At 35.4% G+C, this 27,933-nt stretch overlaps 1 protein-coding gene across 4 annotated transcripts; it reads right to left on the bottom strand.

The window, feature by feature from the left end:
• Nucleotides 1-27: 27 nt before the first annotated feature.
• Nucleotides 28-27,914, bottom strand: TMPO (thymopoietin). 4 transcript variants are annotated; one of them, XM_081822221.1, is made up of 9 exons: nt 27,366-27,905; nt 20,722-20,848; nt 17,746-17,904; nt 12,095-12,192; nt 4,875-4,994; nt 4,680-4,775; nt 4,143-4,253; nt 3,028-3,116; nt 28-2,272 (listed from the first exon to the last, which is right to left on the bottom strand). In XM_081822221.1, exons 1-9 carry the CDS (start codon nt 27,642-27,644, stop codon nt 1,987-1,989), a joined length of 1,365 nt encoding a protein of 454 aa, XP_081678347.1. In that variant the 5' UTR covers nt 27,645-27,905; the 3' UTR covers nt 28-1,986. The 4 variants fall into 4 exon arrangements, with proteins under 4 accessions (XP_081678347.1, XP_081678348.1, XP_081678349.1 ...); XM_081822222.1 differs by lacking the exons at nt 4,680-4,775; nt 4,875-4,994 and having other exon boundaries at nt 27,366-27,904; XM_081822223.1 differs by lacking the exons at nt 4,143-4,253; nt 4,680-4,775; nt 4,875-4,994 and having other exon boundaries at nt 27,366-27,904.
• Nucleotides 27,915-27,933: the final 19 nt, after the last annotated feature.

The following is a 27,933-nucleotide window of genomic DNA, read 5'->3' as shown; positions in this document are numbered from 1 at the left end:
GAAAAGCATTTATTACAATGACAAAACTAGAGGTTAATTACATTTTTATTATTGAATTATATTGTAAAGTCTACATCTACAATTTAATCAGGAAGAAATGCTTTGCATTTACATCAAGGACACATTTATTCTAGTGGAATAAAACAAACACAGACAAAAGACCAAGTACACATTAAAAGAAAAAAAAAAAACAAAAAAACTACATGTTTTACCTGGTCCTTCTTTTACTATTTTGGACCATACCTTTCTATTAGAAAAACTGATCTTACATACATATAAGTTCAATTTATTTTCCCATATTTTTAAACATTAAATGCAGCTTCTCACAATTTCTAATCAAAAAGAAAAGACTGAAAACTATATAGGAAGCAAAGTTTAGAAACAAGGAAGAAGTAGACTGCTATTACTGTACTGCAGAAAAGAGTAAAATGTGCCCCCTCTGTGGCTCATCTCAAAGAAACACTTTTACTCAGAGAGGCAAGCATTTCTGATCTAGGAGTAAGTTTCCCACTCCCCCATGGGACCAGACCTACAAAAGTTTCTGATCAATTGCAAAGTAAGTGAAAAAAGTCTACAAAATATTTCAAAGCTAAACATCAGAATACAGCTAATGAAATCAAAATTGCGTGCTGGTCTAAATATACATATTAAGCTGTTTGCTTTTTAAAAAGTATCTTTTTATTTCAGATGATATTTAAAATAACTTATATTTTTAGTGTGCTTTATGGTCAATGACTGTAAAGTTGAAATTCATATGAATAAGTTTAAATTTGTTTTACTTGATTCTACTAAAATTTCAATTACCTACTACTTTACTTAACCAAGTTATACATGAGGTAAGTTTTAGTTAAAAAATAAGATAAATCAACCACAAAGATAAGTTAACCATTTCAAGAGTACAAAAATCATAATGCCCACTCCATATTCAGAGTTTATAAATTTATGTATTAACTACTTTGTATCTAAGAAAAGTTTACTATGTAATTTTAAAGTAAACACTTTTTGTACTTTTAAATCAAATTCTGTTGGAAAATGTAGGGAAAAAAAAAAAAACCTGGCAAATTTTGTTTTTGGTAACAGAAGACAATGCAAAAATGAATCCAAATGGAACCTCAGACCAGTGTTTAAAGTTTCTAACTTCTAAACAGACACACACTTATTTATCTAAAAAATATTTTGGTAGCAAATTGGATTGACAGAATAAATGTTTTGCTGTAAATAAAAAGTACAAGTTTCCAATTACAGCCTTATAGCTAGCTAAACAGTTTCTAAAAACATGTACAGCCAGCTAACAATTCTCTAAAACATGTATATGCTGCACTAAAGATCCCTGCTAAAATATCAACAGCATTTAAATGGGTCTTACTGAACCAGGACATTCATGATACTAGAAATCTTTTAAAAAGTGAGTACAACAGGACTACAATAATATTACTATTAATAAAAGTTACAGAAGAGATTATTGCTGTATGTTCCTCCATAAACACATCAAACCTGTGGCAGTTACAAAAAGTACAACCCAAGTTACCTTTTTCTTACCAAATTTCATGTTTCACATATCTCTAAAGTTTTTATACAGCAGAGAATAATTCTTAAAATCTTTTCTGTAAGAATTCAAAGTATTTAATGTGTAGCTTCACATTATACTACCATGTTTTGCTCTTCTTGTTTTCCAAATACACAAAAACAATATACATTTTTCTCAAAAGTGAAATAAGATGTCCACATTAAAAAAATAAAGCCTACAAAAAAGTTCCAGAGCTAAAAAAGATTATTCATATGGCACGAAGTGATCTCCTACTAGTCCAAAGTCCAAAACATTTAAATGAAGTCCATTTATATATCCTTTTTGCTTTTCAATGGAATACTACATTTATTGAGGTGAAATCACATTTTTAGTTCTCGAGTCAACAAGTGTACACAAATGTTTATACAGTTATTAGAAAAAATAGGAGATCAAACTGAGTGTGCCAAAAGAGATATCATTCAGATGGATTTTTCAGAGTCATTAGAAAAAAATTGAGTGAACGGATTTCCTTGGTTGGTTTCCATAGCTTGATAGACCAAAAACAAAAAAATGGCCACAACAACAAACAGCAAAATTTTTATCCACGTGGGAATAGAGCGTCCCTTTTTTGTCTTTTCTGACTTGATATCTGCCAAGGGAACATACTTAGGAATATATTTAGATGAAAAAGATTCCTCCATCCTGAAATCACTGAGTTCTAATGGCCGGCCTGCAGCCCCTTTGATTGGTCTGCGGCAACTAGCACTGTTGGGAGTGAAAACAGGAAGAAAAAAATAAATTTAGATAGAAGTCATGATTTTGATATATAATATAAAATATAAAATGTCATTACCACTCTTAATTTCAAACACATTCCTTGAGATAATAGTAGAAAATTGTCACATGTAAATAGCCTATTTAAAATCTCTATGCATTTTTCATTTAAAATGTTGGATGCTCATTCTATTAGAAAATAATATTCAGAACACTGGTAAATATTCACTAAACTTGTCTTCTTTTCAGGGCCAGTATATTTAGGAGATAGAAGGAAAAAAATAAGGTAGTTTGGTTGTGATTCTTTCAGTCAGGAAACAATTCAGCTCTTATCTAAACAGTCTTTTCGATTAGAAAAGGGAAACCTTCAGGGAAAACAAGTATTTCCTTCGTACTATGTTTTTGTTTAGAGAAAAGAATTCGATGGTAAGCAAATTATTTATTATACTTCAGTTTATCAAAGTTAACTTTGAATCTGACTCAACTTTTAAGAATATGAACTAGTGACTTAGAAGAATTAAACTGCTCTCAAAAGAACAGTTTAATTCTGAGAACACAGGTACAATAACCGTGTGAAGAATTAAAAATTAAAATTCCTATATATGCATATTAAATAATCATGTTATACATCCTAAATATATACAACTTTTATGTGTCAATTACACCTTAATAAAAGTGAGAATAAGTAAATAAGTAAAAACACACTAGTAGAATACACTCATTCTTGTTTTAATGTATCTGAATACCTAATTCCTGTTGGTGTAGATGCTTCAAAGGGAAACATTTCCTTAAGAATATCCCTTTCTATTCTTCTTTCCTCTGTTTTTTCTCCCACCTAATAAGAAACAAACAACCACAAGTTAACATTTAGTATAAATGTGTAATTAAAACATAATTTATTTGTTTTATTTTTATTTAAAAAAAAAAAAAAAGCTTTCAGAGAACAGAGTGCATTCAAGTCTGCCCCAGCTTTTACCACTGCCCTTCCTGAATTCATTACCTAAGTACCCATATACTTCCAAAGCTCTCTTCAAATTTCTTCAATATGGAGATATGTTAATGTGGTAATGGGGGACTGCCACACATTCAAGCAAGTTAAAAAAAAAAAAAAACCCGCAAAACTAAAATTCAGCACAGCTAATATGGCAGCATTAAGTTCCCCCACTGGATTTTCCCATGCTTTTCATTAATATTAAGAGTACACTGTTTCTTCTGTTGAGAATTTTGTGATAAAATAAATGATGAAATGTGGAAGATATCAAATTAACATGGATCTTTAACACACTTTAGTGTATCTTTTAACTACAGAGTCAATTCAATCTTCCTAACTTAAAAAAACCATAAAATGATTTTTTAAACAACCTGATTGTTTTGCTGTTTATTGTTATGCCCAGATCAAAACCACCTTTGGTGAAAATTCATTAAATGTATCATGCAGTTAGTACTTTAAAGCTTAATTATACAGGAGTTAATCAATTCAAGCATCATACAAAGTCCCATTAAAGTCCCATTATTTGACCTTTCGGTGAAAGACAGTATAGCCTTCCCAACAGCCCAGTAACACTTTCAACCCACATCAATAACAAAGAGAACATATTAGAAGCAGCACACAAATGAATACTCCCTTGAAAAGTGGAACTTAAGAGGCACACAGTAGCAAGCAGATAGTATTAGCATATCATACTGTATTACTTTCGATTGTCACTAATAAAAGTATGTCTTTAAAATTATACACACACACACACAAGCACACCCCACCCAGTTAAGAAAGCTCTGCTCCCTCCCACTGAAAAAAACAAATATAAAAAATTTCCTCTTTAAAAGATCAATGATAGCATCGATCTAAATTTTATGCATTTACTTCAGCTCTTGTCAATGGTTTCTTTGGTGTTCTTCTGGGTATGTCTGAGAATTCAGTGATTGGCAGAATAGGAGCTGCATGCTTGAAATTTCCAGTCACCCTATTGACAACCTGCCAAGATTCAAATTATTCAGACTCAGAATTATCCAAACATAGCAAAGACATGTAAAAAGAAAAAAAGATACTCTATTTCTGTAATATTTGAAAACTTCCCTTAATAAAAATTTAGGCAAAAGAACCTAGAAATGAACATATTCAGTACTTCTCATGTGAAGCCTTAGCACTCTAAATATTTTAGCAAAAAAGTTTCCTTACAATACTTAGAGGTAGGATTCTTGTACAAATTTATATATATATATATATAACTTGGCTATACTGAAAAATTCTAAAATTCAGAATTATATGGGGAAAATGAGTTTAAAATATAATTGTTTAAAACACAAGTTTGAGATTTGCCAAAATTTACCACCTCCCCAATTCTAATTAAAGGGTAATTTACAAAGAATACCACTTGTATAGTTTATGAAACATATTTACTAAGGTTTCGTTGCTTGAAGCCATTATAGTTTCAGCTATGGGAGTACTCTCTGAAATTATTGCACCATCTATACGAAAATGTTCTGAAGTTTCCACCTGTTAGTTTGAAAACAAAACAAAAACAATAAATATAAAATAATCACTAAAACCCTACCAATCTGAAAACCCAATTCTAAGCAATAAGCCTTGCATCACCCTTTTCCTTGGAGTTCTTCTTGACCCTCTTGTGGATTCCCTAGTTAATGCCTGCAGAGGTCCGCCTTTTGAAGATCCACTTGTCCATTCAGTCTCAGTTACTCCAGCTTGAGAATAGCTCTATTCAAGCATCGACACATTAAAAAAGTCATATTCTAATATCAAACACCTTAATGATGGCCATTAGCTAGCACACTGAGAAGTCATGAAAAATCTCCAAATGCTAGCATTTACAAACAATGCCATGCCCTCAAAGTATTTCTAAATGTATTGACTGAACCAATATGTAGGCATCGGAAAACACTTAAACTATGGTAAAATACACAGGAGCTCACAAATTGTAATAAAAGCAAGAAGAAAAAAAGCACATAATTTATCACCAGCTCCTTCTGTGACTTGCTGTTTGCTATTTGACTCTCGTATCACAACTGCATCTCTTTGGCTTTCTAAACAAAAAGCAGGCTGATCATGACTTATAAGAAAGTCATTTATTATAACAAGGCAGTTTCCTTTAAAAACAAAATAAAATTTTGTAATTGTTAGCACAAATTAAATGTTATCTTTTTCAAGTAGTTAGGATTATTTAAATAGCTTCAGTTTAAATTATAATCTACACGCAGCTATCTGAACTTAAAAGTTCCCAGGTGTCAAACTTTTTCTTAGAAACAGATATTAATATTGAGCAACAAAAACCTGGTGGTCACCTCTTTCACAAACTGGCAAGCTTATAACGTCAATGCCAAACCCAATGCTTACCCACTCCTCACTACAGAAAGATACCAATAGTGATGGGTCACTGGTATCTTCTAGTCTCAGATTTCTATCTCCCTGAAAAGGCAACTGATTTTTCCTCATTTAAAAAATAATTCAGTAGTCCTTACATAATAGTTTGAAAACCACTAGACTAGTACTTCTCAAACCACAATATGCGTATCAATCACCTGGAGCTTTTGTTAAAGTGCAGATTATGATTCAGCAGCTCTGGGGTAGGGCCTGAGATTCTGCATTCCAAGAAGCAAGTTATTCAACTTTGAAGCTACTATTACCAGATAAATTAACCAGAGAACATCCATCAGTGATTAGTATTATACTAGAGTGTGCTTATATTGTCACTTCTGCTTTCAAGCTAATAATTTATCTAAATAACTGTTGTTTTTATATTTAAGTGAGTGCCTATTAATTTTAAAGACAGATGTATTTTATTCTTATCCTGGGACAAGAGCGCTTATCCAGTAAGAATGTTTATTTCACTGGAAACATTACTACAAGAATCCCACAAGGTACAAACATAGTCTCATAACTAATTTCGTATCTATTTATATTTGGGATTAACATTTTAAGAGTTTCTCTTTAACTCGCAATTGGAAACTCTGGGTTCCTTTTCCTGCTATCAGTTAGGAAATACTTGCTGAATGCAAATTTAAGGTCAGTCAAATCTGTTAAGTTACATACAAATATGATAAATGCTCATTAATAGTTAAATTCCTGATTATTTGAATAGGAAGGAACAATAGTTTTAACCTGAGGTTCTCAATCCTGGCAGCACAATATCAACTGGGGTGCTTCTGAGAAGTATCAAATGCCCCCAACCCTACCTTGGTCCAATTAAGTCAGAATCTCTTCTAGAAGGGCCTTGGGCATAGTTAATTTTTACAACTCCTGAGGGGATTCTAATGTGCAGCCAGCGTTGAGAACACATGGTTTAAGATATTATAACTGAACTGTGATGCATCTCAAAGTCAAGTATTTTCTTATAATTACTTTCAATTCTGCTTCCTCTTTCATAGTCAATTGTTGCTCAGTGCCAGTAAATTAGAAGCAGTATTTTAAAAATATTCTGGTTTGACAGTCTATCTGGTATTATCAGTGTATACTAAGTATTTTAAAACTCTTCGAAGAATTAAAAACTTCATTTCTTTTTTTAAAAAAGATTTTATTTGAGAGAGAGAAAGTGCGCGGGCGTGCTTGCCCAAGTGGGGGGGAGGGGCAGAGGGAGAGGTAGATGCAGACTCCCCGCTGAGGAAGACCCTGGTATCATGACCTGAGCTGAAGACAGACACCCAACCAACTGAGCCACCCAGGTGCCCCTAAAACACTACATCTTTTTTTTTTTTTAAGATTTTATTTGAGAGAACGACAACAAGAGATAGAGCACAAGTAGGGGGAGTGGCAGAGGGAGAGGAAGGGGGGAAGCAGGCTCCCCACTAAGCAGGGAGCCCAATGAGGGGCTTGATCCCAGGACCCTGGGATCATGACCTGAGCTGAAGGCAGATGCTTAACCGCCTGAGCCACCTAGGCACCCCTATATTTCTTTTTTTTTTTTTAAGATTTTATTTATTTATTCATGAGAGACAGAGAGAGAGAGAGAGAAGCAGAGGGAGAAGCAGGCTCCCAAGGAGCAGGGAGCCCGATGCGGGACTCGATCCCAGGATTCCGGGATCATGACCTGAGCCGAAGGCAGACGCCCAACCGTCTGAGCCACCCAGGCGCCCATAGGTTTCCTTGTCTTTTTTTTTTTTTTTAAAGATTTTATTTATTTATTTGAGAGAGAATGAGAAAGAGAGCACATGAGAGGGGGAAGGATCAGAGAGAGAAGCAGACTCCCTGCCGAGCAGGGAGCCCGATGCGGGACTCGATCCAGGGACTCCAGGATCATGACCTGAGCCGAAGGCAGTCGCTTAACTGACTGAGCCACCCAGGCGCCCGGCTGAGCCACCCAGGCGCCCGGCACCCCTATATTTCTTAAAAGGGCTAATAAAACTGATAAAATATAAAGACTAGATATTTTATCTTTGTCCATGAAGGTGGGGGTGAGGGGAAATATTGCTCTTCCTTATCTACCAAATTCCAGGATTTTCCATGTTATATTTTGAACTGAAATAATCTCATCAAAAATTTTACCAACATCTACTGAAACTATTATAGTTAATAAAAAAAAAAAACATGTTTACATTTCTATTAGTCATTGTTGACATTAAGGTCAAGTTCCATTTAAAGATTCTTTTATTTTTTTCTATGGAAGGAAACACAAGAAACACATTGGTTGCCTGTGAGAACAGCTGGGAAGGGGTGGGAAAGAAACTTTTCACTATAAATCATTTATACTTCCTTTTGTCCAGGTTTATTAAATTCTTTGGTTGAGGACTGTCAATTAGTTTTATTAGTTCTTTCACTATTATTATCTAATTCAGAATTAATCACCTTCACAGAAAATTGACAACTCTTCACACACCAGAAAAGATATTCTGTAGTTTTTCTACCAGAGTCCACTATAAACAAGTGAAAATTACTGATTGAAAAGAAATTCATTGCTATGTAAAATTAGTAGTTAATGTGATTGCTACATACTCTGTGTCCAAATACTAATTGCAGCGTCATCTACTTTCAACAAAGATGTTCTGCAACAACTCCTCTTAATTTATCAGGAAGCCAACAGGAGAAAGAAACAGAAACCTTCTCACATTGCCTTTCAATAAGCTATCAGGCAAAAAAGACAGTAGGCAGTTGAGGCACAAGAGAATGCAGGAGCTGGGCTATTAAAGGAGGCTATAGATCTCTCAGTAAAAATACAAGCTCTAAACAAAAAGTTTACATAAAACTAAGTTATAAAAAGAAATAGTATAATTAAAAGCCACTTTACTCCGAAGAACTATCAATTTAGTAATCTGGTTAACTCATATTAACTTTTTCAAAACAGTGTCCTATCTCATACATTGCTGGTGGGAATGCAAAATGCTTCAGCTCTTATGCAGGGGATTTGATAACATCTAGCAAAATTACCCAGTAATTTCAATTCTAGATTTCCCCAAGATAAATCGGCTAAAATATGAAATGATACATGTAAAAGGCTGTTCATCTTTGCATTACCTAAACAGTATAACTGAAAATAATCCAAATATCCACCAAAGGAAAGTGGCTGAATAAAATACAGTATATCCATAAAATGCAATGACATGCAGTGGTACAGAGCAATGAGGAAGATGGCTATACTGTATTCTGATATGGAGTGACCTCCATGTTTAGATTATCAGAAACGCAGAAATGTGCAAGTTCACTGCCTTGTATGTAAGGAGGGGAGCAAAAATAAGTGTATAAATCTATGTATTTACTTACTGTTTTCAAAAAGAAAATATTAACCCAAACTTAATAGAAACAGTTACCTATAAATGGAAGGAACAAAGATAAAAGCCAGATTTCAGACTCCATCTTATTTTGCCTAAACAAAACTATATACATATTCTCAATAATTAAAAAATAGTTAGGAAAGAAAAAAAAATCATTCAAGTAATTTTACGCACAGTATTTTGATTTTATGCTCAAAAGACAAGAAAAACTGCAAAAAACCCCCAAAACTGCCATTTAGCAGCATTATGATCAGGAGTACTGTCATTATTTAGAAACATCTATATAGTGATAACTACATAAGTCACATTTTAAGAACCAAGATACTCAGCATAAAAGAGATCTAGGTAGAACACCCAGAAGTTAGATAGTTTGCATTCATAATTTTGATGAACTCATGATTTATTTTCTCTTTCTAAAAAATAAGTACTCCTAGCTCTACCTAGTAAAAAGGCCTAGAAGCAATGACAACCCAGCAGAAATGAACAACCTAACACCCCAAATATTTTCAATGGAAAGGATTAGGAAATGGCTGATTTGGTAAAAGGCAGGCAATATACATGAGCCTGGGACATCTTACTGTGGCAGAAAACAAGAAACTATCAAAGACAAACAGGGTCAATAAAATGACACAGGAACCCAATGGCTAAAGATGGCACAATTTGAACAAGGAAAAAGAATGATGAGTGTAACTGATCATAAATGAAATGTATAAAAACCATTACTAGTTAAAAAAAATTTTATTGATCACCTTTCAAAACGACTAGGCTTTAATTTGAAAGCTGGCAAATTATGCTGGCTCTCCTGTGTGAATTTTATTTGAAGATAACTATGCAGATCATGAGGGAAAAGTTATTTAAAAAGAATTCCGGTTATAGATGTAATGGAGTAAGAGAATGAGAAAAATCACTACCTTACAACCGCAAACAAAATAGTGGATCTAGGCAATAATCATAAATGGCAGTCGTAACCATTAAATGAAAAGGGTGATGTGGAATTAGCATCATTTGCCTCCTGAGATGCAATATGAAAACCAGAACACCATTTATGAAGTATTCGTGTCAAAGAAACTGAACCTGAATCTAACCAATCCTCTAAATCTATGCTGTTCAATATGGTAACTATTAGCCACATGTGGCTATTTAAATTTAACATTAAAATTTTAGTGTCTCTACCACACAAACCACATTCCAAGTATTCAATAGCCACATGTGGCTAATGGCTACCACAATGGACAGGAGATATAAAAAACATTTCCATCATCACAGAAAGGTCTACTACCCAGTTCGACTACAGGTCTAACTCCAGTCTACAGAAAGCACAGAGTTACAGAATAAGATTAAATGACACTTGAAGAAGCAATGTGCCAAATCCAGAGTTTGGGAAATTCTGGAGAGCACTGACCTGGCTTCTTCACCAAATTAATGGAGGGGAAACTTACAGTGGAGATAGCTATAGGCTTATGAGATAAAAACAAAACAAAAAAAATACCAAACGGTATGTGTAGCTTGTTTGGATCCTGATTTGAGTAATTTCATCATAAAAGAGGTATTTCTGAAACTGGAGAAATTTAAACAGATTAGACATGAAAGAATTATTAATTTTATTAGGTGTGATAGTAGCACTGTTATTATGTATGTATATATGAAATAGCTCCTGTCTTTTAGAGATATATACTGAAATACTGACACTTTAATGTGTGAAATGATGTCAGAGATTCGCTTTAAAATATTCCAGCAAAAAGCAAAATAACAAAACCAAAAGGAATTTAAGAAGCTGGAGGGTAGAGGTGAAGATGAAACAAAACTAGTAAAATGTTTAAAACTTGTGAGGCTCTGTGACTAAAGGGTCATTAAACTCTTCCCTCCGATTTTCTTGATGTTTTAAATTTTGTATAAGGCCATCGTCATCTCCTAAATCTACTATTTACCCTGTCCCTCAGTTTGGATTCCCCAACTCAATTAAACCATCTTTATTTAATACCATCCTTCATCCTGGCTCTTAATCCATTATCTGACCAGTCCAGCATTCCTGATGGCACTATACCATCCTGCCGTCATACTGTAGACTAAAATTCTCTCTACTTGTCTGTTTCATTGTCCTTCACCAGATTTTCCTAGTTTCTCTTGCTCTATTATTTCCTTATTCTTCAGCATGACCCTGTAGTTCTCCCCTAGTAATAGAGATAAAAGGGCAATAATATCTTTATTCCAGTATTTGGTTCTATATTAAACAAAATCTTTCACTGAGTGCTCTATACATTCTCCATAATCACCAAGTTTATTTCTAACAAATAATTCTGAAATTCAACTTATCAAGTACATCAAACCAAGGCAGACATGGCTTAAGAAATCAAGAACTTCTCTGAGGATGTGTGACTTTAAAATGACAAAGAGAAGATGGAAAAGATAAATAACCAAGTAGACAAATCTTTCCAGCTAGACAAAATAAGGGTAAGGAAAATGACTCCAGGGATAGCTATCTTGTAAAGGTCAGCCAAATCAATGCTAGATTAGTCAATAATTTGTTCTCTGTAAATTAGTTCATTTATACCTGTGCTTATTAGTTCTCCCTTAGTTTCCTACATTTTCCTTTTGAAAAATTGTATACTGCCTCATCCACAATGAAAAAGATAAATTTTCACCTCAGATAAGTAAAGTGTGGTCTTAGGAACAGACTAGCTTCGGAGTTGAGGGAAAAGTCACAGAAGACAAGCAAAAGTAAAAGCAAAGTTAGAAATCTAGACAAAGTTAATAAGTATAAAATCCTTCCCGTCCTTTAAAAAAATTATGCTTAGGTAGGCATTTATTTCCATCTTTAAAAATATTTCCCTTAAAAGGCAGTATGACTGACTTTGAACCATGCTCTGCACAGAATCAAACACAAATGAGACATTTATTAAACACTTGCTTTTGCAGTAAGCACAGGCTACACTACTGACAAAAAACATGAAGTTTAGATTTCTAATGCCATTTAATGAACAATGGAATGAACACTTCATTGAGTACACTGGAATTTAACCGAAGGCTAGGACACAAGCAAATTAGTGTTGTCAGATTACTTACACCTGAACACAGTGATCATAAAACTAAAGATACCTGATTGTGTTCAACTCTTCTTTGCTTGAGTGTTACTGGAGTCTTTGCTCTGCCCTTTAGTGGTTCTCTCTTCTCAAGCTTGAGCTCTATTTTAGAGTCTGGAAATAACATTGGAGAAACATTACTCTCTGAAATACATAATAAACTATGTCATCCTAACATTACTCTGGAACCTTGGTTTTAGGCACATTCTTATGTAAAACAAGTTTGCCTATTGGTTATTACCTCAACAGACCATGACTGTTCAACTGCAATTTCTGTCTTTAAAAACTTTACTTTCCCATTCTTATTTTATTCCATTTTTGTTTATCTCCCCAACTCCTTCATCTGATCACCGCTTCTTCCTATTTATTCTTTCCTTTTTCTGGAACTAATAGCCTAAAACATAAAGTGAATTCAAACTGCCCATAGAGGCTTTTCACAAAAAACTACTTGGATGTGGGGAAAGGATATTAAAACACATAGTTGTTAATATTCTTTTGTCCATACAGTGCATTACTACTATATAAACAAAGGCCAGTCATTAAAATTTGAAATATGGAAGAAAGCTATAAGGAATTTTAAGACTGAAAACACCTGTATGGTATCAAGCCTCTAATAACAAGTAAGTGCAGTGATGTTACTACTTTAGTACAATTTAAAAGTCCTCACTTCTGGAAAAAAATAAATAAATAAATAAAATAAAAGTCCTCACTTCTGTTTTAATGTGATTATAAAAAAACCTGGGAGTTAAGGAAGAATCCTGTTCACAGAAAGTAACACTCACAGGTCACTTCTCGAGTTCCTCCTCTCCAGAATAAAAATAACATTTCTTTAAAGAGAAGCTAGTTCATATATATTAATTAGCAGATCACCATGATGCCAAACAACTCAAATATATCTTTTTATAGTCTTCAATATTCCATTCTCCTGGTCTTGATTTTTATCACCATTTGAAGAGCCAGTTTTTTTAAATCTCTACACCCAACATGGGGCTTGAACTCATGACCCCAAGAGTCACATGCTCTACCGTCTGAGCCAGGCAGGTACCCCTGAAGAGCTAGATTTTTAAAGACTTATAAAAGTTTTAGTTAACTCCCACATTTTGTGGCCATTAATCATAGGATAGCAAAATTAATGTCTGTTGTGACTACTAAAACTTGTTTATTACCATAAATTTAAGTTAGATTACCTTCCTACCAGAGATAGAAATGGAGTCAATTCTTAAAAAGCTTAGTTTTTCATGAACTTGATGCACTGGTGCTAAAAAGTAGTCAGGACAGTTAGGTTTTGCTAACTATCTAGTCTAGTACTAGTCAGTCCAGAGTCTACTTGCAATTTTCCCCCAAACAGTGATTTTTACCATGTTAGTTCAAATAGTTCAATTTTACTTAGCATTAAAGTATCAACCCCACCCCCACCTCCCCAAATGTCTATTAATGGATGGATATTGATATATTTATATATTAAGGGACAACCCTTAGCATTATAAACCTTATGTTTTATTAACTCAAAATCTAAGAATGAGAAATCACAAAGTAAAGAACCCAGTAGTAATTGAGCAGAAATTGATTAAACAGAGTATCTGGTTATAGATTAATTCCTCTCAAATTTAAGTTCCAACAGCTAAAAACCTGGTCTTTAATAGAAGAAAAACCACACAACGATAAATAGAATATTTTCAACTACACCATTGGAATCTCAAGCAAGTTTCACTGAAGAAATGGAAAAGGGATGTTCATGCACAAATACCTAACTTGTTGCAACTCCAAGAATAAAACACACATACAACAGGTTTCTGGAGACCACACAAAACTGTTCAAATTACAACTTTATTGAATTTGCAGAAGCATTCTACAGTAATACATTTTTAAAAAGTCACATAGCACTTAGTAGGTACATGTATACATGTACATTCCAGAAGACAAATAACAAATAAAATTACTCCCAGGAAGCTGCAAAGATGGACATGTATACTAAGAATATAATAATGGCCTGGAGGACCAAAGGGACTGTATTTTGCTGATACTTAATACTACTGTTTTCCATAAAAATACAAAGAAATTTGATTATTAAATGCCTCTACAGTTAGACTCATCTTACAATCATAGAAATGAAAACACAGAATAATATACTGCTTTATACAAAGGAATATAGTATGATTTCTTATGAATTTTTAAAAAACTAATAAATTTGCTTTTTAGAATTTAGGTTAAACCTAATCATCCATGAAGCACAACATAACTTCAAAGTATTAAAAAAAAAAAAAAGCCCCACTTTTCCAGTGTCTAGTTCATCTGACAAACTACAGTGATAATGAGAATGCGCTATTCCAGAATTATATGGTTTAGAGAAGTATTTAGTAAGGTGTGGTCCATGAACTGTTTGCTACCAGTCCTTGAAGAAATTAGACACTTGTATCAGAATGTAAACTGGCACATTGTTTTATCAATAAAATTTTGCCACAAAAATAAACACCGTCATTGATCTAAAAAGTGTCTCTAGATCCAAATTCTGGTGCATACTTATCCGTGGATCAGTAACTGTCTGTAGACTGGCACTTTGAATTTCATTGACCTAGAATATTACGAAGGAATACAGAAGTAAAAAACAAACAAAAGAATAAAAGAAAAAAAAATGTAGACAAGTTCCAGAAAGTGAAAAGATATTTAGTAATACTTAAATCAGTGAAGACTCCACTTACATTCTAGTTATTAGCATTTTCTTAGTTTTGGAGAATTGTAAAATCTTAATAGGAGAGAACGAACTATATGAGGCAAAAATGTGACCTAGAAATCTTTAAATTGTATCAGGCTTTTTCTATCTGTGCAACTGAAAAAATAAAAAAAGGTAGTTCTATGTAAGCAAATACTTTCATATTGTAATTTGATAGGTAGAAGCTTGACTTTGAAAATAGTCCAACCTGGAGACTAAATAAAAAGATCTTCAAAGAAAATTTTGGCATAAAAGCACTTGAAATTCTTAGGGAAGCTGCTAAGTTCCCCATATCAAAGATCAAATAGGTATCTTTATTCTTAACTTTATTAGCGTTTATTTCCACGCTTTTTAGTTACTTTGTATACTTCTCCTCCAAATAATGTTCCACCTTTAAAGGGAGTAACCACCAGCTTATTCTTTGAAGCTGGATTAATTTTACAATCCTTCAGCCAGAGATAGCGGCGACCTAAAGTGGAAGATCCCATGCTATGCGCAGCCATCTTTACTTCATCAAATGCAGCTTCACAAAGAAATGAGGCTGCATCGTACGTTTTGCTCAGAATCCCAAGTGCCTGGTGCATATGACTAGGATCTGAGCTAAGAATTTGTGCAGCCTGACTAATGTCTGCCTGCAGAGCCCTAACTACAAAGGCAGTATGAGTTGCAATCTGCAATGCTGATGCTGCAGCTTCGTATGTTCTACAAAGTACTAAGTCTAACTGTTTATCACAGGACTCCGTGGAAGCTGCCTGAATACCTACTGGTGGAGTGGCTTCAGAAATAAACTCCAGTATTTCATCATCTACTTTTGGAACTGATAATATCTGCGTTGCCTCTCTGGAGGAAAGTGGATACTTGTATGCCAATGAAGGCAGCTGCCTGTCAATTTGCTGCCACTCCTCTTCAATTAACTTTAAAATAGATTCATGGAAGGGAAAAGATAGTTCTGGGACATCTATTTTCTCATGTTGTGACGGGTTAGACATTTCTATGCCTAAGGTAGTGAGTGAGTGAGAGACAATAGTTTTGGCAAAAGATGACATCGGTTCAGATCCAGGTGTATTCTGAAATGTCACAAAGGAACCTGAATCCTTTTCCTCTACTGACTTTTCACTGAGCCTAGGGAATTTTCGTGGAGGAGACAGGGATTCAGTGTCTTGATAATCAGATCGATCAATTCTCTTCCATCTGTTTTCTACATCCAGTGGGGGTGTAGAGTTTGAAGTCCCAGGCAAACTACCTACCCCACCCTGGACCAACAAAGAATTGACATAATCTCTGATTGCCTGAGCAAGTGGTGGAGAAATTACTTGTGATCTCTCAGACTCTTCTAGTGCTTTCCTTTCACTGGAGAGAACTGACTGATCTGAAACACGGGACCTCTCAGTACACAATGGTTGAATTCCACTTTTCTCTCCACGATAAATATTTTCTACTATATCTTTATAGCAAGTAGTGGTGGTTTCTTTAATCAGTGAAGGAGAAGCTGCAGCAGAGACCAACATGGCAGCGAGTTCATGCTGAGAAGATGCCGAAGAACTTTTCTCTACACATCTATCATGGCTAGACTTGGAGGAAGTAAACAAATTCCCTCCAGAGGCTAACTTCTGCAACTGTTCCCTGCCAGGCAAGGTTGTGGCAATAAGAGGTTCCCTAGGTGGGTCTCCCTTAGAAGTATGAACTTTCTTAGCTGCCTGTAGTTCAGTCCTGCCCAAAGGAGGACGGGTGGAGATTTCAGGAAAAGAAATACCCTGAAAAAATCCACCAGAGGGAGTAGTTGGAAGTTCAGAAAAAGGAACAAAATCCCTAGTGGACTTCACTTTCTTGTGTTCTTTCTTCTTTCCTGTAGAGGCAAAAGAGGCAGGAAGTTTAAGCATTACTTGTGTTTAAGTTGATTTTATTCTTTGCCTCCTTGCTAACATAGTGCTGTTGAAGGAAAAGACTATATTTCATATTCTGAACAACCAATTCGACACACTGTGCCCTGGCAGGCAGTGCTTATGAAGATATAAGCAATTTGGGTCAAATTAAATAATCATGAAACTGACAAACAAGTCATATGAATTAAAACTTTATAAATATCAAGTTGTTCTTATTATAGAAAGGTCATTAATTTCATGTACTAGTTTCAAAAACTACTTAAATATTATGGTCAAATTTTCTTAAAATAGTCTACTAAAAATATGTCAAAATATTTGCTTCATAGCTGCCTTGAAATCACATTACCTAGCAAAAACTATAAATTTAAATAGCAATAGAAAACAGAGAATATATGCCATATTATAAATACTACCACTACATATTAATTATAATAAACTGGACACATGTAATCTATCAGTAGGATAAGGTCTCAAAAGGATAACAGAATAAAGAAAAGCAAGTGATAAGATTTGGCATGATATTTATACAGTTTTTTTAAAGTTCAAAATAATGTTATGTTTTAGATGCATATGAAAAAGTATTTAGAGGCGCCTCGGTTGCTCAGTCAGTTAAGTGTCCGACTCTTTATCTCAGCTCAGGTGTTGATCTCAGGGTCATGAATTCAAGCCCACACACACAAAAAAAGTATTTAAAAAGGATTGGAAAGATCAGCACCAAATTAATGATGGTGGTTGCTTCTGTGTTAATAATACGTGGAAAGGGTAAGTGGGGAAACTTCATGTTTATTTTTAATACTTTATTCTTTTAGAAAAATGAAATTTGAAGCAAAAAAGATAAAGGTACCTGGCAATTTTAGGTGACAAAAAAAAAAATCAGACATTTGTACATTTCTGTTTCTTAGAATTCTCAAGAAAAGGTATTTAAATCAAATTACTTGGAGGATTACTGATGATATGAACAAAAATTACATATAACTTGATAATACTTAAAATTTTATCTTCTTCATGGTTACTGTATCTTATGAGTCTGAAAAAAAATTACATATATTTGACTAACATCATTTAAAATTTTACCTTCTTCGTTGTCACTGTATCTGTCAGAGTCATTACTTCCATTCTGTCTTGTATTTTCTGCTGATGAAGAAATTGTTGGCAGAGGAGTAGGTGATCTTGACTCTGTTCCCTGTTCCCTCAGTTTCAACAGTTTTTTCTCATACAGCTTCCTGGTTGTTCCTGTATTAAGGCAGAACTTGCTTTAGCATTTGTATTGTCTTATTTAAGATCCTGCTCATTGTCTTTAGCAACATTAAAATGTTACTCTTTCCTCTTCTACATTTAAGTGCTTTAAAAAATATATAAAAGATTCTTTTCTAAAACAGATGTTTTTCTGAGATTTAAATACATGATTACAACAATGTTTCTTTTAGTAACGTGGAATACATAGATTGATATAAATCTTACTACAGATCAGCGACTAAAGAGCCATGTATGACCAAGTATTTTTGACTGAAAAGTCTTGGACTTTGTATATTTTTTCCCAGTACTATTTAATAGTATTTCCCTTGTAGAAAAAGTCATTTTTATAAATAGACTGTATTCCTCTGAATACTATGATTAAAACCCCACAACTCTCAGAGTTTAATATGCCTAAAAAGAGCCACTCAGTTATGGGAAAAGGAAAGTCATATAAATCGTTTTTTCAGTTGATTTTCATATAACATTATATAAATTTTGGGGGCACCTGGGTGGCTCAGTGGGTTAGGTGTCTGCCTCTGGCTTGGGTCATGATCCTGGGGTCCTGGGGTTGAGCCCCACATCAGGCTCCCTGCTCAGTGGAGAGCCTGCTTCTCCCTCTCCCTGTACTACCCGCTCGTGCTCTCTCTCAAATAAATAAATACAATCTTAAAAAAGAAAATCTGTATAAATTTAAGGTGTTAAATCACATTTAGATAAAACTACTTTGTGATTAAAATGACCTTTTATGGAAAATGTGTGCCACAAGCAGAAATTACATACCAATTAGATAACAAAGTAAAATGGATTACAAACACATTTTTAACACATTTCAGCATGAATGACAATTTAAAGCCAAAAGTAGCTTTTATTTTCGGGGTGGCTGGGTGGCTCAGCTGGTTAAGTATCTGCCTTCGGCTCAGGTCATGATCCCAGGGTCCTGGGATCGAGCCCCATATCGGGCTCCCTGCTCGGCGGGAGGCCTGCTTCTCCCTCTCCCACTCCCCCTGCTTGTGTTCCCTCTGTCACTCGCTCTCTCTGTGTCAAACAAATAAATAAATTCTTAAAAAAAAAAACAAAACCCAGGGGCGCCTGGGTGGCTCAGTCGTTAAGCGTCTGCCTTCGGCTCGGGTCATGATCCCGGGGTCCTGGGATCGAGCCCCACGTCTGGCTCCCTGCTCTGCGGGAAGCCTGCTTCTCCCTCTCCCACTCCCCCTGCTTGTGTTCCCTCTCTCGCTGTGTCTCTCTGTCAAATAAATAAATAAAATCTTTAAAAAAAAAAAAAACAAAACCCAAAAAAACCCACCAAAAATAGCTTTTATTTTCTATTTTAGACTAGCTGTATATCTCCCTGGTTTCTATAAGATGAATAAAATGATAATAAATATACATTTTTTAGAAACAACACATCTCAAAATGTTATATAAGTAGTTGTAAGATGAACAGCTAGGGAGGGGGAAATGGAAGATGTTGCTCAAAGGGTACAAAATTTCTGTAAGATGAATAAGTTCTAGAAATCTAACATATATAATGGCCTATAGTTAATATACTTGAAATCTGCAAAAGTAGACCTTAAGTGCTCTCTCATCACACATTCATACACAAAATAAAACTGTGAAGTGATGGATATATTAATTGGCTTGATCACGGTGATCACGTCACAATATATAATACAAAAATATCAAGTTATACACACTAAATATATATAACTTGTCAATTATACCTCAAAAAAGCTGGGAAAAAATGAACCGCTGGTATGCTAACATGTAACTTGATATATACTGATATATAATATACATTTTTGCAGCATCTCCCTTTTGGAATTTTAAATGAAAAATTAAAAAGGGTATCAAATGTGTGTTGGTAATTATATTCATAGGCTTATTACCAGCTATTTGGAAGTAGCGTGCTAAATAAAATGAAAGACAACATTCTAAATTTTTGTTTGCAACTTCACCTATAGGGAAAAAAAAATCCCAAATCTCCAGTGTTCAAATTTTTTAAAATTTTATTTTATTTAAATTCAATCAATTAACATATAGTGTATTATTAGTTTCAGAGGTAGAGTTAACAGTGATTCATCAGTTGCGTATAACACCCAGTGCTCATTATATTACGTGCCCTCCTTAATGCCCCTCACCCAGTTACCCCATTCCCCCCACCCCCCTCTCTTCCAGCAACCCTCAGTTTGTTTCCTATGGTTAAGCCTCTTATGATTTGCCCAGTGTTCAAAATTTTTACATAACTTAGAAGACCAAAACAGACGTTTCTCATCTTGAGGTTACTTGTCAAGACCCTCCAAAATTAAGGCAAAAATCACCGACAGTAACCAAATGATGGAAATCCAGTGTATTTAGTACCAAGTTTTCTTCTTTTAGTTTATTAAGGGATCATTCTTGATTTCCAATCAAAACAAGACTTTAAAAACGGTACTTTTACTGATAACTGAAAATGGGTACTATGCTATGAACTGATTAACTTGAGTTATATTAATAAGTCTGTCACCAATTTACTGACTTGGATGAATTTGGCCAACTATGTCACCTCAGATTTTCCTCAATTGTCATGTAAGATCCCTATGTCTCACCAGGTAGTTGTGACATGAGCACCATATGAAACAATTTCAACAACAGAGATAATCTTGGAGATTATCTAAATTCATTTCTCTCATTTTCCTCATTTATAGTTAAGGAAACTGTGTCCAGGTCATATAAATAATTAATGATACACTGTTCCTTAGAACCCAAACTCTAACTGCTAGACAAGACAAGAAAACAATGTGGGGCACTCACAGAAAAGGAAATTTTACCAACTTACCCACAATAGGACCAGGATTCACTCCGTATTTCACAAGCTGATCCAGAAGATCTTCATTAGTGAGCTCTGTTACATCTAGATCATCTTTATCTTCTAGTCTGGGTTTATCAGTTTTCTTTGTGGCTTTCTGTTAACAAAGTCCAGTTATTATTTCCAGTTAAAAAATGTTGACCTACTATATAACACTGTATACAATAAACATGCAAACTCACCCTCCGTCGATTTATAGCTTTATTAGGCCTTAGCAATTTAATTAAAAGCAACTCATTATTTGAAGATATTAAACAAGTAACTCATATTTTAAAGATATTACCATTAAAATGGTCAGTTTTGGCCAGCCTATCTAAAGAAGAGGTGATGGCATAAAAAATTCAAGAGTAAACAGAGTGGGATTAAACATTTTCACCCGGACATTCAGAAATACGATTTACTACTGACCTCTTTTAAAAATCCTTAAAAGTTTATTCTATGAAAGTTTAAGACTATACCATAAAGATATTAGTTATATTTAAAAATGACTTCCTTAAACAAGCATATCAGAATTTAAGAAGCCCAAATGAATACAGTGACTTTAGTGGCCAGTTTTTGACCCATGAAAGAAGTCAAACTTTATGGCTATCACCTCTTGACACAGCTTCGTCACCACACTTAGTTCTATGTGGCCGTTTTCTTAGGAAAAGTAAAAGAACATGGAACAAGCTTTGAGAGAAATTTCAAAGGAATTTTTTTAAAAAATAACTAAAGCAATGGCAGTATTTACTTGAAAAACTATCTAAACTATATAAACTTCCAAGGCTAAGCAAGAGAAGAGAGCAGAAGTATGGGTACTTTCTAGGGATGTGGCAGATAGCCTTACAAAATGCCTCTGTAACCCCAGAAAGCATCAGAGAACTGAACAAAAAAATGGCTGTTTAAATAATGGCCACAAATATCAAAGTCAATTTAGGCCCAAATTACTATTTAAGGCAAGTGAGTCAATACTGAATCCTAGAAATATCTTATGCAAAATGGTGAAAACCATAATTGTATGGACTGCTTACTTTCAATGATTCTGAGGGGGGGAAAAAGAAATATCAGACATGATTTGGCCATGTGTTAGAATTTCTATTTTTTTGCCAAATAAAAATTTGAAATATTTTATATAAAGCAAGATTATGAGAAATTGTTTTTTAAAGATAACTGCTAATAAGAACAATGACATCAATTCAAGAGAAATCTTTAATATAACTAAAAAATGGAAATGGAAGTTAGTGAGGGTACTTTCAGAAGGCTTTAATACACATATTGCACTGAAAAAGGATCAGGCTCAAATCTTTAAGCAACTTACACAGTAATGTCAAAATAGTTACCAAGAGTCTAAGAGTTCTATATAGCATAGCCTTGAATTCTTTAGAGAAAAAACTTCTTTTTTCATCAAATAGACCAAATCCTGTGTTAATGACCTAATTGAATTTTCCAAAAGGTTGGGAAGAAAAACTCCCCTGTGTAACATAAATACTTTAAATAAAAGAAAATCAATCAAGTACAGATTACTGGTAGATAATCCCTCCCACCCTAAGAATTTTCAAATCTTATTATCAAGAAAACATCCAATTTTAATTTCTTACAACAGCCTGAGGTTTTCAAGAAATCTCTTTCTTTGGCACTCACCACATTCCACCTATTTGTAAACATACTTTTTCTTCTCCAGATGGTGAATTCCTTGAGCAACCGTCCCTAAGTCTGGTTATCAGAACTTCAAAACTTTTGGAAAAGTTAACCCCTATTTTAAAAAGTCTTACCCCAGTCTGAGTCCTAATCTTGGGCCTGAGAATCTGTATTTTAACGTGTATCTCAGGTGTTTTGGATGCAGCATTTGAGATAGTAGCAGAAAGAAGAGGCACTGTCATATTCATATTGTATCCCAAGCATCTAAAATTAAAAAAAGACTGCCTGACACAAGAGTAGGTATCTGACAGATGTTTTGTTGAGTGAATGAATGAAAGTGCCATCTAGGGAGGAAGAAATAAGTCATTAATTTTTAAAAACCCATTTCTTATTAAGAAATAACAAAAGGCTTGGGGTGCCTGGGTGGCTCAGTGGGTTAAGCGTCTGTCTGACTCTTGATTTCGGCTCAGGTCATGATCTCAAGGGTTATGGGATGGAGCCCAGCATCAGCTCCATGTTCAGTAGATTGTCTGCTTCAGATGCTCTCCCTCTGCCCATCCTCGCTCTCTCTCTCTCAAATAAATAAATAATAATATTTAAAAAAAGAAATAACAAAGTCTTATCAAATCAAAGAGGAACCCAACAGTCTTATATTTTCTTAAAACTTAATGAAAGATTACAGCTGTACAGAGAAATCTAAGAGGCCAATAAACTAGCTTAAGTCAAATAAAGCAGAAATTCATAACAAGTTACCTGATTTTTATCTTTAATTTGCAGGGAGAAAAGTTCCAGAAATGTAATGCTATTTTTATGAAATATTAAATTTAACAGGAATACAAACTGGGAGACAGATAGTGTCTTACCATAATTATCAAGCCAGCAGTTTCAATCAGGAAGAAGGAACCATTACTTGTACTGATTTCTGCATCCAGAGTTTCATTCCTCTGAGTAAATCAAAGGATCTTAGTTTCATTCGGTCAAAAAATACCAGGTACCTACTATGTGCCAGGCACTGTTCGCTCTCCAGTTTCCTTCCCAACTACCAGATGATCTCTAATGTCTTTTTCAACTTTAAAATCCAACAGTTCTTTGATAATATCACCTAAGCTACTATTATTTATTTTATTACTTTTTAAAACTTTAAGTAGGTTCCACGACCAACGACCAACGTAGGGCTTAAACTCACAACCCTGAGATTTGAGTTGCATGCTCTACTGACTGAGCCAGCCAGGCGCCCCAGCTACTCTTATTTTTAAATTTCCACCACTAGTAGCAAGATGAAGTACAACAATAATTAATATAAAATAGATTCTACTGAGCACTTAGTATATATCAAGTTGTGTTCTGGATAACTTCCTACATGTATTAACCTAACAGAATCCTAAAAATCCTATGAGAGAGATACTAACAACCCTATTTTAGGAGAGGAAACTGAAGACCAAAGTTGCACAGCTAACTCCAGCAATACAGTAACATTTGAACAGACTTTATGCCTGTATCACTTTCAAAACTTACCTCATCCAATTCTGAAAAAAATATTATGGTAACATTGTATTGCTCTGGAGCTAAATAAACAAAAAAAAAATTCAGAAATCACATGTTGTAATAGGTATCAACTGCTGAGCACTAGACACCTTAACAAATGCAACCTTTAATAATCCTCAATTAAGTCGTTACTAGATTATTCTTATTTTCCAGATGAAAACTGAGCATCTGACAGACAATGTTCATTGTTCAAAGTCATCCGAATAAACGAATAAGCGGCAGGCTTGGAATTTTAATCCCTACTGTAGAACACTGTGATTCAAAAGTCTCTACACTTAACACCTTACTGTAGAGTATGGCAGTCAATTTATGATTTAATTAACTCACCATCGCTAACACACTTTTTACTGTTCTGTTCCATGTCTTTAAATATTTGCTGTTAAAAATTCATGATCCACTAGATCAGACCATTCAAGAATGGTATGCTCCATTGGATTCCAAATAGCTACACCTGTGCTTTGTACCTTGGAATGATTAGGCAGATTGCCAACTTTGTGATTGTTTATTTTTGTGTCAACAATCTAGGTAATTTCAACACCTAAAACACTGGTGTTATCAAGATGCATTAAATAAAAGCTTAGAAACAAGAAAACTGAAAACCAAAACCAAATTTTGAACATGCAAGTATTTTTGTCATATCACACCAAAAGAATCTAAGAGACCGTGGCCATGGCTAAATGGAAAGTTTCTCCTTTAATTAAAAATACTCCTCATAGGGCGCCTGGGTGGCTCAGTTGGTTAGGCAACTGCCTTCGGCTCGGGTCATGATCCTGGAGTCCCGGGATCGAGTTCCGCAGAGCCTGCTTCTCCCTCTGACCCTCCCCCCTCTCATGTACTCTCTCTCATTCTCGCTCTCTCAAATAAATAAATAAATCTTTAAAAAAAAAAAATACTCCTCATAAACTCATGTTTAAATAGAAGGTATATGCTCCGTCCTTGGCCAATCCACAGTAATGTTTGTTTTAAAATGCTAAAAACATACCACTTAAAAAAATCTGCCTTATCTACAACTCTCAAACATAATTTGACTTTCTGCTAGATTATATTCTTTAAGAAATGTGACATTATTTTACATATGGTGCTAACAATGGCCACAATATAAAATACTGTACACATAAGAGTAATGTGCCATGGAGAATAATTTTATCGATTATTATAAATGCCCTAAGGCTCTTTTCCTGTAAATTCAAGATTATTTTTCCTATGCCTGACAAAGTCTATCATATTCCTAAATTCAATTATAAGTCACTTTTACTTAATGTGCTTTAAAACAGAAAATGATGCTTCCGTGCCCAACTACCACTATTAATTTTTTCAAATTGTTGACACCATTGAGCCTGGCATTTGAGTTTTAAAAATTCAAGGCAGGTAAGACTTGAATCTATGGCTATCAAATAGTTTTTCTTAATATGGATTAAAACATTAAATGAGATATAAAGGGCTTAACATGCCACTGGACATTGTAGATTCTCTTAAAATATTAATTCCTTTCACCCAAACTTATTTGTGTGGTGCTGACCAACTTTGATAACATGGGAAATTTGATATGAAATGTGTAATAAACACGATCAATTAACATACAAAAAAATCCAACAAATTATATAATTATGGTATTGGACAGGGTCTGCAGAAATCAATCTCCAGTAGTTACCAGCACTTGGTAGAATTCAAAAATGTTGGATAACTGAACTGAAATTTTTACACCTCCAAGAACACAGAGTAGATTGTGACATACTTTTTTTTTTTAAATTGAAGTATAGTTAACATACAATGTTATATTAGTTGGGACATAGTCTTTAAAAAATTTCCTGAAGGAAAAACATCAAAACCAAGGTGGAGGTTTCTGTTGAAAACGAATCATAAAAATAAGTAAGAATGACCAATCCTATTACAAACACAACCAAGTAGTTCCATGGCTCAAGAATAATACATTTACACAGAAGACAATATAGGGTTCTACAGAAGACTCTCTTATTTTTTAAGTGTGCTGATTTAAATGGAAAAGATTTCATTCCCACCAAAAATCTTTACTAAAATAGTTTATTTTTTCCATAGGGGTTGGGAAAAAGCAGATAACGGATGCTTTACTTTCTCTTTATTTTAAGAAATCTCTTAAACTTCTCTTTATTATGGAGAAGTAAATTGGCTTTCTTCAAATCCACAAAGACATCAGAAGCAATAAAGTGCAGTTGGTATTTAACACACAAATATTTGACACTCCTATTTGCCAAGCACTGACTTAAGACATTAAGATTCTGAATTTCTCTAAAGCTCAGGCTAAGATTTTCAGTTAAATCTACATTACATCTCTTTCATTTCCACCTGGTAGTCTAGAAAAACACATCAGATAGATTTCTTAAAAACTGACAACACAACTTTGAAAGACGCAGTACTTTTGAGTTACCAAAACTCAACAACTCTAAACTCCATAAAGTCTTACAAAGCAACGTATATTACATCCAATCACTAGTTTTAACTACAGTCTGTCATGATTTGAAATCTGAGTAGGCAGTTGACGCCAACAAAACAGCATATAAAAACCCACAGAACAAAAACTATTCTCAAACAGAATACGCATCTGGTAGAACCAATCTGAGATTTAACTAGGATTAGATATTCCAAATTGCAATCATTGATACGTCAGAATGTCAAGAAATGAGTTCCGAAATCTTTCCTTTTCTTATGCAAAATTTACCAAAAAGGAAAAAAAAAAAATACAAAAACCCAAGCCCTCAGTAACTACAATTTCCAAACATTTGAGCGTATAGGATAACCGCTTAAAGATGTTATTTTTAAGGGCTCACTTTAAATTAGAACACTGCCCCGCCAAAAGATGGCTTGTTGCTGGAAAACTTAAACAAGAGAAACAAACGGTTCAAAAAGCCCTCCATATGCAAAACCATAAAAAGGCGGGAACTTCTTTATTTCAAATTTTGGTTAGAAATTAGTATGTCACAAATTGCCCTCCAGGGAGCGCTCTGAGACTCGATTACTAGTCATTTCAGTTAATAAAGCGGGAAAACGCTCAAACGTAACCTACTGCAGTTTCAGGCTGACCCTCCTCAAAAGGCTTTCCGAATCGGGCACGGAAGTCCCCGTCGAAATACCCACTCCCGACGGTCAAGGAACACCGAGCTATCCGCGAGCCACAGAAGGGCAAACGCCAACTTCACACCTTCCAGACACACAACCGCTAGTCCGCGGCCCCAACTTCGCGACTCTCCCCTCCAGCGGCCTCCCTTTCCAGAGCCTGCAAGCCCGCGGCGAAGGAGCCGAATCCTGCGTCCGCAGACCCACAGGCCAGCCTCCCGGTCCCGCGCGGGGACAGCCCCGCTGCCGAGGAGGCCCGAGGGGGCGCCAAGGAGGAAGGGCTGCGAGCGCGCGCGGGGCGGGGGAGTAGGGGCGACAACCGCCAACCGCCCGCCTTTGTGGTCCCGGCCGGGCGTCCTTACCCTGCCGACTGCGGCCCGGCTGCGGCCTGAGACGGCGGCCCCGGAGCCAAGGACCGGGGTGGGCTCGCGCTCCTCGTCGCTGGAGAAGTCCGGAGGCCCCTTGCTGTTGGCACCGGCGGCAAGCGGCGGCCGGTTGCGCGCCGTGAGGTGCTGCAGGTAGAGCTGCACGTATACGTCTTTGCGCTGCTCCCCGATCGGGAGCGTCACATTGTTGGCGACCAACTCACTCTTCAACTTCTCCTTCGTCAGGACCGAGGGGTCTTCCAGGAACTCCGGCATCTCCGCGGCGAATCCCCTTCCCCGCAGACCTCACACCCGCAGCTCACGCCGGCGCGCTCGCTCTTTGCCTGGGGGGGGGGGGGGGACCGCGCTGCCGCCTTCGAGCCTCACGGCTCCCGCCCGGGAGGAATGCCGCGGAGCAAAGCAAAAACTCGCACACACAAAGCAAAGCAAAAACCGGACACAAAAGCCCTCCAAGCACAAGTGCAGACCAAGTGCGGCCAAAATAGGAGCCTCCACCAACCCCAGCCCACACACTACACAAGCAAGGAGAGAACAGCCTATTTCG

This window comes from Leptonychotes weddellii, chromosome 5 (assembly GCF_054177405.1).
Source record: "Leptonychotes weddellii isolate Sample4059 chromosome 5, ASM5417740v2, whole genome shotgun sequence".
Classification (NCBI taxonomy): Eukaryota; Metazoa; Chordata; class Mammalia; order Carnivora; family Phocidae; genus Leptonychotes; species Leptonychotes weddellii.
The sequence above is the reverse complement of the archived record's forward strand: the minus strand, read 5'-3'. Positions and strand labels throughout refer to the sequence as shown.

What these genes read in the sequence shown, in the direction of transcription:
- TMPO (XM_081822220.1), bottom strand. Translation starts at nt 27,644, where the DNA reads ATGCCGGAGTTCCTGGAAGACCCCTCGGTCCTGACGAAGGAGAAGTTG. An exon ending in GCCGGGCCGCAGTCGGCAGG is followed by an intron (nt 20,849 to 27,365) that starts GTAAGGACGCCC and finishes CTTTGTTAACAG; the next exon opens with AAAGCCACAAAGAAAACTGA. An exon ending in ATACAGTGACAACGAAGAAG is followed by an intron (nt 16,635 to 17,745) that starts GTAAAATTTTAA and finishes TTGCCTCTACAG; the next exon opens with GAAAGAAGAAAGAACACAAG.